This window comes from Pygoscelis adeliae, unplaced genomic scaffold (genome assembly GCF_000699105.1).
Source record: "Pygoscelis adeliae isolate BGI_AS28 unplaced genomic scaffold, ASM69910v1 Scaffold113, whole genome shotgun sequence".
NCBI lineage: Eukaryota > Metazoa > Chordata > Aves > Sphenisciformes > Spheniscidae > Pygoscelis > Pygoscelis adeliae.
In genome coordinates, this window is record NW_008825108.1 from 5,584,634 (window position 1) to 5,596,104 (window position 11,471).

An 11,471-nucleotide genomic window follows, 5' to 3' on the forward strand; every position below is an offset into this window, starting at 1 on the left:
CAGGAGATACATATATTATGTATTGTATTGCCTGTTAGGACAGTAAATTCCCGGCAGGGCCCATGCTGATATCTTTTTTGGTGCTGCCTATAGCACTAAATCTTACTTCCCTTGTTTAGAAATTATAATTTTGATAAAATATGTAGACAAAATCTCCTAAGAAATTCAGCATAACTTGCCCTATTGGTGCAGAACACTACCCTTCCACGTACCTCAAGATATGGTTTGAATTCTGAATTAATGTCACATGAAAATAAAACTGTCTTATTCTCACCCCTGATGTTCCACCTTACAAAACATTTACGCACCCAGTAGTCTTTACTCATGAATTACAGCAATACTGAGCACCTAGCAAATCTATTTAAGAAAGTCTCTACAATACTTGAAAGGCTTAACATCTCCGTTTTAATCAATCAAAAAACTAATAATCTCTGTTTTTCTGAGTAGTAAAATCCACTCACATTACATTAGGCATATATACATTTGCACAAAAGAAATTTTCAAGTGAATAAGAGAGAATCACTCTCACGCTGCACTGAACTGTGAATCATGAACACTTCCAACAGTCCACATTAGCTTGTTTTATTTCTTTTTCACAAAGGAACTAGTTTCAGCCCAGAACTTAAACAGATGCTTAATACCCTGCTAGGTTGTTCCAATATAGCCAGAAAAACAACAATTTACTCTGTGTCATGTCTGAGTTCCATAATATTCATGTTCTAAAAAAGGATAACACACTTCTAAACATTTCCCAATAAACATAACTATATTTTTAGGCCTTCCTCAATAGGAATATTCTATAAGCTCCAGACATGTCAAGCAAAATTTGGTATTAAATTTTACTTTTTAATGGTTTAAATCTACTGGACAAGCACAGAGTACTCAAGGTTGAGAGCATGCCCTCTTTCCCACTGAGTATGAAAAGGTGAACACAGAAGCTTCTAAGGCTAAATTGTAAATCTCTGGCATCTGCTCTATATCCTTGGCCTTAAAATATCATGCCAAAACTGCTTTAAACAGTAAGATGAGGATTCCCCAGCATCAGCCAGGAATGTCAACTTGTCTCTGGGATGAAGGAAGTGCGTGGAGGCAGCTGGGAGCAGGAAGGAAAAGTAAGTGGAAAAAGGGTAGGGGCAGAGATGCTAAGTGCCTGCTGATTTCAGCGAATGTAATGATCTCCATAGGACCAGTTCAGCTGGCTTCAAAATTGGAACAGCTGGAACCCCCTGCCTTGTAGAGAGGCCCAGTTCAGCTCTTGACTGCTTCCCAAGTCAAGCGAGGTATATACCCGACACACAGTTACATCTGCCTACTTGATGTATGAGCATGGAGAGGTCCACTCTAAAGAATTACTTAAAAAGAAGTATCAGACTTTCCAACCACATTCCAAATTACTTCATGGAGTGCGACAAAATCAAAAGAAAAGGAGAGGAAACAGATGTGTGACGTAAGACGTAGTCACGGAGAGAACTGTCAGGATGAAAATGGGCACATTACAAGTTTTATCTTCTTGTTCTATTACTCTAACGATTTTTTCAATTCTTTTAACTACCATCATCTTTACTACAGTTCAAATGGAATGGCCACCACATGCTATTGATACCAAGCAAAGCTCAGAGATTTCTAAAAAGCCATCTTCATAAAAATACACACATGAAGCACTTACTTAAAAACCTACAGCCTCTTGAAAGATATTGAGAAATGCAAGTACCTGTTGTCTCCAAGGGCAGGATCCTTGGGTTTAGCATCACTATCATAAACAAAACGCGCTTGGGAGATCACTATGACATTGTCCGTAGTTTCATTTCCCAAGATAGTGATAACAGGATAACCCATCTGTAGTGTCCACTGATCCATTACTTCTTGGATATTTACAGATTTTCCAACCCTTTTTAAAGCCTTCAAGAAAAAAGAAAAGTTTCAATATGTTGAAGCAATACCATCATCCAACATACAAAACTCTTTTTTTTTGTCCTAGAGACCATAATTAGTTTTAGAGGTTTAAATAACCATCACGCATGCACGCACACACATTTACACCAAGTGCACACACACTACAGAATTTAATCAACAGTCTCTGCATATCTTAAAAATAAACATTGAGCAATCTTGCCAGAGAGGAGAGTGACAGCCAGAAAGTCATGTTTCCCACATCATTCATCCACTTTTGCTGTAACAGAAGAAACAACCTGCTTTACAGGGTTTTAACAAGAGCCACAGAAATACTGGGTGGCTGTCTCCAAAACATATTCTTGACCAGCTAAGGTTAAAAAAAACTCAGTGTTAGTTGATCTAGGGTATCTACAATAAGGCATATTCAAAGGGCCTGATTTCTAAAAGTACAGAGCTTCTCTGTTATGAAAATCAAATTACTAGTTATTTGAAAATACTGTCCCTCATGTCCAAACTGAGGCCATGTATACAAAGATATCGCCAGCTCCTTCATAAACTGTACCTGTCATAACACATGGAGGATTAATGTGTTCATATTTGATACCGTATGTCAAAGGCATCATTTGTTCTTCAGCGACAGACATGTCCCTAGCTGCCGAACAGTCCTAGATCACAGACTGAGCAACCTCTGATGAATACAAGCAGAACCCAGCAAGAAGTCTTCAGAACTGAAGCTGCAATTGCAATGCATTAGGAACTAAGCGGCTGGCAACAAACGTGCTTACAGGTGACACAAACGGAATTATTAGCCTTAACAATAGATTTGAGCACACAGCATAGCTGTAGTGGTTATGGAACAGAATACAGTCTCATTTTTGTTCTATTTTATTAGCTGTGGGTTCTGTTGTTCTCTCAAGATTACATTCATCCCTCTGACCTCCCATCACCGAGAACTGTCCTAAAGGCTTTAACAGAGGAAGACACCAGGTGAGAAGCAAGAAAGACTTTTGCAGTGGCATTCAAGTTCAGATTAAGACATAGAGACATTAAGACATAGTCAGAGCCTGCCTGTATGTTACACGTCTCAACTCTCATTAACAGTCAGTACAGACATAGGACTCAGTTCAGTTGCCCACATATAGGTGGCTAATGTCATTTGACCTTGACCTGCCACTCCAGAAGGGTACCTGGAAGCCAGGTAGGACAAATTAAGGTAAACGTTGTTAGATGTCTATGAACAGGCAACTGACTCCAGCCCTCACTGACAACAAGTGGAGCTTGGACACCTAGCTTACATGTATATACCTGCTTGTCTAGATAAATGCAGATGTCTTGACCTCCAGCTGAATCCCAGCTTTGGCGTCAATAGTTACAATTAGATTACCATGTTTACACATGGCTTGAGTTGGTACTTGTGCCCAAACTCCCTGACTGTACTCTACATTGGCTTGCACTCTGTCTTTATTCTGGAGTGCCCGGACGAGCTCTGTAGGTGAGAAATTCAGGCATGCTTGGCTCACTTTACAAAAATTAAACTCTGCCCTTATAGATACCTGGACCAGGCTCTAGAAACTCAAGACGAGCTTGGACATAGCAACTATAAGTCTCTACAGCATGCCAAATGTTACAGTGAATAGTTATCTGTTTACACCAAACTTTAAAGCTTTAATAGTTTTGTCCTTCACACAAATCGTAACTCCATACAAAATCGCAAACACACCTGATATAAATGCCAAAGCTCAGCACTTTCATGTGCTTTCCAGCTTACGGGCCTCAGCGTGCTGCCACTAAAGTCAAAGATAGCAGATTCCATGAAATTATCTTTTACTGCACATCAGTGACATAGCACAAACAAGGAAACATATTCTAACATAACAAAGAAGAGAAATGCTGCAAAAAACATATTTTAATGTTGCCACTAGGTTAATTCAAATGGAATTTCTTTGCATCAATTTTTATATTTGCTCTGGGGTCTGAAGATCTCATTATGCACTATTCACTCCTAACCTCACCAAGAAAAATAACACAGTAAATTCCTGCTTCTCCCTCAGTGCAATAGATTAAAGCGTTTTACCTTTGACAATGTGTTCCAGAGATCATTTCTGGCTGCATTGCCATACTTGTGAATGGTTAAATAGTCCTACAGAAATGAAATAAAAATACAAATCAGTATTACTATACACAAGCCAAACAACAAGAGCTGTGAATCACTGCTATTAGAAGTTAAATCACATCAATGTTTGCATTTGTCAGAAATCTAGAAATATACAATATGTTCATCCTAAGGAAGTAAATAAACAGTTTCTTAGGCTAGTTTACAATGCAAAAATTGTTGCTAGAAGTTTCATTTAGAGCATTCAATGCTCTATTCTTTTTCTGTGTAAGTCACTCTATAAGCTAAATATTTTGAATATACATTTAAAATACTTGTCTAATCTCAGAAGGGATTCCTAGGTAGTTCTCGGCAATGAAAGGAGAAGCTGCTGAAACACAGTTCCAGTTGCTATTTTAGCAGGTCATTCTGCCGCTAGTGTCACAAATTTGCTCACTCGAGTGACAGCTAGAATTGTTACAAAAGATTTAACTGAGCAATAGCCTACCTGAACTACAAACTCTTATCTAGGGAGATCCTGGCATTTCAATGTCAAAATACATCATACTGGCAACTGGGGCGGTAACAGGTTATCACAAAGGCTCTCCACAACAGGTAGCGGTGGAAGAGGGGTGACGGGAACTCAACTCTGTGCTTGTGCACAGGTACCTACATGGGTGTTTTCACGACATACGTGACTCAGAGTCTGAGGAGGTTATAAACTGAATGCTTTCACTTATTCAGCCGCAGTTTCAATGACTTAGGGTCCATTCTTCTCCCATAGCAACCAGAAAGATAATTCCTGATAAGCTACCGTCATATTAAATTAACTTCCCAAATTAATAGTTTAAGCATATGACCAGGTTAGGTCTGGGGCTTTGAGGCACAAAACGCTTCCAATTTTTAACGACATCTGGAGAGACAACACTGTTAGTTTCCCACCATCCTGTGACCCTAGACAACAGCTCATTCAATTACAGAAGTGAAATTCAGCAATGATTATTTGAATAACATACATTTCAAGCATTTTGATTGGAAGAATTAAGTGAAAAAACACATCAGAGGTTGTAAAATCAATGGCTTCTCCTGCATTTGAATTTCTACCATCTTCACTTTACACAATGGTAGGAGACAAACCCTAATTTACAGCACAATGATAAAACTGGGACAAATTTGCTGACTCTGTTATCTGTGCTTTGTGTGAAGTAAGATACTTTGGGAATAATTGGTATTTGGAAAGCAAATTTTCTGATACACAAATTGTAGCACCTGTGACAGATTTAGCTTTTGTCAGCCAACCCATAGTACAACAAGCAGCAACTCCCATTTAATCACAGGCTAGGAAGGCTAAATGAGAACACTGACTCTGTAAATGCAGTGCCGAGTTTTAACAATGTCATGAGACTAACTTGGAAAAAAGACAATATTATATAGGCTGCATCTATAGCACACTGTGCTACCATTTTGTCTAAAAATACAGAATCATTTAAGGCACAGTGAAATATTCAATAGCTTTCAAAGCTAAAGAAGTTGAATTGCAAATTAAAAAGCTAAAATAGGAATAAACAAAAGTGGGATGAGGTAAATAAATAACAACAAATATACATGTGCATTCTAAGCGGTACTAGAAAATGCTCCATGTATTGGTCCTTCTGAGAGTTGCTTTCAGAATTGTTATACAGCAAAATAAAATGGGTGGAACACTTGAGGATTTACTCCATCCAGGCAATAATCCTGTTTACCAATCTACCATTAGACATTAAATTTGACTTCTACATTTTGCATTCAGAAAGACTGCAAAGAGGTGAAATGCTTCTGCCCTTTTCTTTTGTTTTTTCTCCTAATACACAAATTGGGAGGTTTAGATGTGGCTCGTCACTCAGTTAAAAATTTATCATCCTCCAATCTAACATGTTTATCACACAAAGAAAAACAAAAGGTATCCTAACATTTACAATGAAATAAGAAAATACAATGATAAACACAACATGCAAGTACAGTCCTGGCACCATACAACTTGATCACCCATTTTTCCATTATTTCGTGAAAGCTGCATTGAGACCATATACATAGCATCCAACTAGGAGTGTTATCGAATGCATGCTACACAAAAAGCAGTCCTAAATGACAGTGTGCATCAAAATATGCTTCCAATAGTAAATCTACATTGCAATCCAAAATCTGAGTGCATTTTTTACAGGCACAAGAGCAAAAGGTTACTGAACCAGGTCCCATTAAACGTCCTCATATATCAGTATCCTGTTTTCAACAATAACCAGTAGCAGACACCCAGAAGGGGTATAAAACAGGACAAGCATACAGTGATACTTCCCCAGTATGCTCTCCCAGCACCCAGCACTTCATGGCACAAGGGATCCTGAGCAGATTAGTATCTTTGCATTTAATAGTTATCTTCTATGAACTTGGCCAGTTGCTTTCTGAACCCATATAAATGTTCAGCATTTGCAACACCTTATAAAAAAGCATTTCCCAGTTCAGTGATCTGTTGTGTGAAGATACCTGTTTCAAACATCTGCCCGTCTGCTGGTTTCATCTGCTGCTCCCTAGTTCTGGCACTAGAAGACACAGTGCATTACTGTTCCCTACTTCATTCTCCCCAAGCCATTCATGCTTTTACAGATCCGTATCATATGTGTCCACATACCAGAGCTTGGTTTTATACTGAGACCACCACCAGGTTAAACCGCTCCCAGCTATGCTGCAAAGTTACATTTTGTTACCACCCTCCAAGCTGTTCTAGCTAGGGTTACCATGACCCAGCCTGAACTTTCATTACCAAATTCTCAACCTCTCTTGAAGTATCTTTCATGGACAGGCACTCAACTTAAAAAGGAAGAGAAAAGGCTTATACATATCAGCATCAAATACATCCCAGGAAGTATTAAAATAGGAGCCAAAGATCTATACATACCCTGCTTGTCTGTTCTTAGGATGGAACAAGCAGGAATATAATCCATTTTTCCTCCTGGGGACCCATATCTAAGTCTTAAGTAGCTTGCAAAGGGGCAGAAGACATGTTCTCATTCACTGTAATTCTCCAGGGCAGGAGTATTAGCCACTCCTTCACCTTTACACTGAATAGAAAATAACCAAAGCAAACAGAAGAGAAATGCAAGCCACAGAACAGAAAAGGAGGATGACACTGAAAACAGAGCTGCCTGAACCTAAGCTGCGCTCAGCACAGCTCCAAAGGAGGTAAAGTGACTTAGAGCCACTTTCTCATAAACACATATGCCCAGAACCATCTGGCTGCAAGGCTGCTTCCCATCATAAACCTACAAGTCTATCACCTGCAAAAGCTGTTCCATCAACTGGAGCATGCTGGAGCATGAAGATATGCTTCAGCCACCTTCCTAACTTTCAGCTATAACCCTATGGTATGTGTGAGGAGAAAAGATGGCATAAAAACCTCTTTAACAACCCAAAACTCAAGAGCGCTCTTCTACAACTCCCCCTTTCTTCTCCACTGTAATGCCGCCTTTAAACTTTTTATTTGTCATGGGGAAAGTAGAAAGAGAGTCCACAGACCCTAGTGCAGTGTCAATCAACATTAAAATTAATCAAACGCACACACAAAAATTATCATTTGGTTTTACATTTTCAGCAAGCATCCTCTTGTAATAATCTTCTTAACATCTTGTCATTAAAACATGAAGCCACTCTTTGCCAGAAAGAATAACAGAATATAATCCCTTCACCTCTATCAATAAAAAAAAATAATCAATGTGGTTTTCTGACATGTGTTTTAGTAGTTTTTAAAATCAAATAAATAAAAAAAATCCAGAATCTGTCACACCATGAAAAGAAAGTCCAATTACTGCACAACCAAAACCTAAGATCTTGGAAAAAATCCCAACAGATTTAGACTATAATATAATGTTTTGTCAAATAGTAATCTTAATCCCCCCAAAAAAAATTAAAAGGCTCGATACTTTTGAAATTATTTTATTACTTGAATACTGAAGCAGATAGCTTGAACAGTAGTAGAAATAGGAGTACAGTGAAAAGTGCTAAAGGATTTTGAAAGATGTTTTTAGTAATGCTGTATTGATTAAGCTTGCAGACCTTTTATTGTATTAGACTCTTTAAGAAAAAGAGACTATTTAAAGGGAAAAAGTCTTTTATCCCTTTGCAATCTTAGTTCTCTCAGTACTGCTAGAGATTGAGCTAGGGATTGGTTTCGAAAAAATGAACTACCCCACCATCCAGGCATGATAATGCTCACAACTAATAAAAGGTAGTGACTGATAAATGCAAAGAGGTTAAACAAGTGTAAAGGGGGAATAAGTCTCCAAACATATATCTTACTTTCAGGGGAGACTTCAGATGTATAACCAGGAACTGAAACATAATTCTAGGACCAAACTCCTTTCTCAGTTTATCATCTGTATGAAGTTGATTGGTTGGCTGAAGGAACAGCTCCCGACTTATATGAGTGGTGCTGAGATCTGAAACAGATTAACATTGAATAACTTACTTCTTCTCCTAAAGATAACTGGGAAATTCTACTATATGAGTGAGGAAAAAGTAGCAAAATATTTTGGCATCAAATTCTTGTGGCTACATTCCTCTGAATGCCCTCATTTCTCCGGGCTCAGGAAACAGCAGTCTTGCCTCTACCTCCCTCTTCTGTATTTCATTCCTACTCCTGGGTGCACATCCTCCTCCCTTCAGCTTACAATATGTTCTTGTTGAACAGTTTTATACATGACTGCTGTATCTCACCGAAGATTTAGAGCTACTACTAAAAACATTTAGTTTAGGTGGAAATCAGGCTCTAAGGCTCCAGCTATCAAATCCAGTGTGTCTTCCCAGAAATTTGTATACTTAACCTTAAGCCACCAGACACCATCTGACAGATGCTGACCCACTGACTATGCCACCTTTTTTACCCATTTCCTTCACAGCTCTAACATCAAAACTGCTATCACGTATTATCTTGACATTGCCTAACATTCAAATAAAAAAGCTGGGGCAAGGGTTAGAGGCAGGAAGGTACTGTGTATGTTTGCAATGGTGAGTGACAAACAAGAGGGAGTGAGAACCAGTGGTAAAGCACTACCAGTAAGCTACAAAGAAGTGCAGATTTGCATAAAAAGGAAGACTACTGAATAGAAAAGCTAAAATAGCCAACTACGTTTGCAGTATTTTTCAGTTGTACAACAGACTAACCCTTGAGAAAGAGCCTTAAGGAAAAGAAGTGATCACCCTCCCGGCTGGGCAGTCAGACAAGCGGTAGAGTACCAAATAAGGAGTAGGTAAATTCACCTTATTGGTCATGGTAAACATTGTATACAGCGAATTAGATGGGGGTTAACTCTATTTGTGTCGGAATTAATTTGTACCAGTGAGTCAAGCTGCAGAGCTAGCTCTAAATTGAAAGAACAGCTGTGATCAGACCACTTATCAAAGCAGTACTGCAAAGCCAGCTAAGAAAAACCTTGGAAACAGATTTTTCCAGGTCAAGCAAGTCAAGCAACTTCTTCGCCTTCTATATCAGTTTTACTAAGAGTGCCCAAAACTGCTTCCAGGCAGTCTTGTCAGAAACTGTCAACCTACAGAATACACTAGAGTCATGGAATATACTTTAACTTTCATGAGTGAGTTCTACCAGAGGATCAAAAATGTTGATATCCTTCCCATACTTTAATCTACTATTGCATTAAAATGTGTTCCTCCAACAAAAAATGAAGTTACTCACTTGCCAACAAGCCAAGAATTAAACTAACTAAAAAAGCATTTCAACCTACAATAACAAAAAACAGCATCAAAATGATATTGAAACAGCAAGCACATAAGGAGTGTAAGGCCATGCCTGCAGTGTAGATAGTCCCCACCTAGTACTAAAATTATCACATCTGTTTTATATACAGACACAGCATCAAATGCATTCCTGTATCTCCCCTGAGCTACAGTTTGATGACACTTTGGTGGTACAGCCAGACTAAGTACTTTCCACAACTTCTGCTCCTCCTTGTCCCCACCCCCGTTTGTGAGGCTACTTTGCAAACTAGACCTCTGAAATGGCCTGTATAGGAAGTAAATCTATCATTCTGCACCAAGGACACCCTTCCTTCCTTGATCAAGTTTAACAAAAAGGACTCCAAACTCTTCCACTGGTACAAATGAAGTGGCACTGGGTGGCCATGCATGGATGGGAATGAGCAGGTGGAGATAGCATTGAGGATAACAAAAGGATGGTTTCCTAAGCCACTGTCCTGTCCAAGTATGCGCTGAGCATTAGGAAAGAGACCAGACAGAAAGAAATGCAGCGGTGATTTCAGAAGACAGTTAAAAGAAAGATTATCAATGTCTCACATTTAAGGGAAACAAAAAGCTTATTTTGAAGTGCATTTCTCTAAAAGCAATGCTCAAATGTTCTTTTCAAATGTTCAACTAATGGTTGATGGTATCATTCCTCATCAATAAGCTCATTTTTACAGTGAATTAGTTAACCTTCATTAAACCCTATGTATGGACATTGTCATTCAGAACTGAAGTAGACAGTGACTTCAAGTCACAATGAAAACACTATCATGAATTAGAGTAAATGAATTAACAGTTAACTTCAGTTTTGAAAGTGGCCACATGGGGCTACAATGAGGTTTAACTAATCCAATTACAATTCACACCTTCAGCTACTTTGAATGAAATTTTGTGTGTCCCTGTGTAAACACAGCTTAAACCTTGTTTACTTGGCATTAAAAATAAAACTCTGAATTAGAATTTTACACCACTTTGAACAATCAAATAATATAGCTGCTAAGGATAACCTTTTTTTCTCCTCATTTCTAATAATTCTACACATATCAGTGGAGCTACCTGTTGAATCGCTTCCACATAGAAAGCTATTGGCTAAACATATTTTATGTGATTAGTAATTCTATCTGTCTCTTCATTTTCTGAAAGTGGTGTCCCTGTAAGACGTCCAGGCCTGGCAGATAGGACTGGGGTTGTTTTTGTTTTTTTAATCTTTTCCGAATCTTTTTTGCCTTTTTCCTTATATAATAACACAAAAGAACTATTTTATCTGTTCCATATACAATCACACTTTTTCAATTGCTAATTTATCCAGCCTGTAGTTTTACCATTAGCTGCATTAAGCAATTAAAAATTCTTAAGAGCAAGTAACAGTTTCAATGTTCCCAATAATCCTACTGTGGTACCACAGGAAAGCAGTGTTTAAAATGTCCACTATCAGGAACTTCTTAGCTAACTTCTAGATTCAAGCTGACAAATAGGTAAAAAGAAGTTAAAAAAAGCCCGAGAGGTGTGCAACATACTTCAGAGGCATCTTGCAAGTATTCCCTTCAGCTGCGGTTTGCCTTCTCTTTGGGCTACTATCTCAGACAATGCATAAAATCCTAGGGAAGGAAATCGGTGGAATCCCATCAATGTACACCAGCTGAAATTCCAGCCCTTTATTTTCAAAAGGTATATTTAGATTTTTTTTCACACACAACAG

The 11,471-nt window shown here is 38.4% G+C and overlaps 1 protein-coding gene across 1 annotated transcript in view; it reads right to left on the minus strand.

Annotated features, from left to right (window-relative positions):
• Positions 1 to 11,471, minus strand: part of TRHDE (thyrotropin-releasing hormone degrading enzyme) — a 223,010-nt gene that overhangs the window by 72,110 nt on the left and 139,429 nt on the right. Inside the window, exons 7-8 of the mRNA XM_009327544.1 lie at positions 3,968 to 4,033; positions 1,712 to 1,899 (exon numbers count right to left, since the gene is read on the minus strand). Of these exons, the coding sequence (XP_009325819.1) occupies positions 1,712 to 1,899; positions 3,968 to 4,033 (254 nt within the window). The remainder of the gene's footprint in view (positions 1 to 1,711; positions 1,900 to 3,967; positions 4,034 to 11,471) is intronic.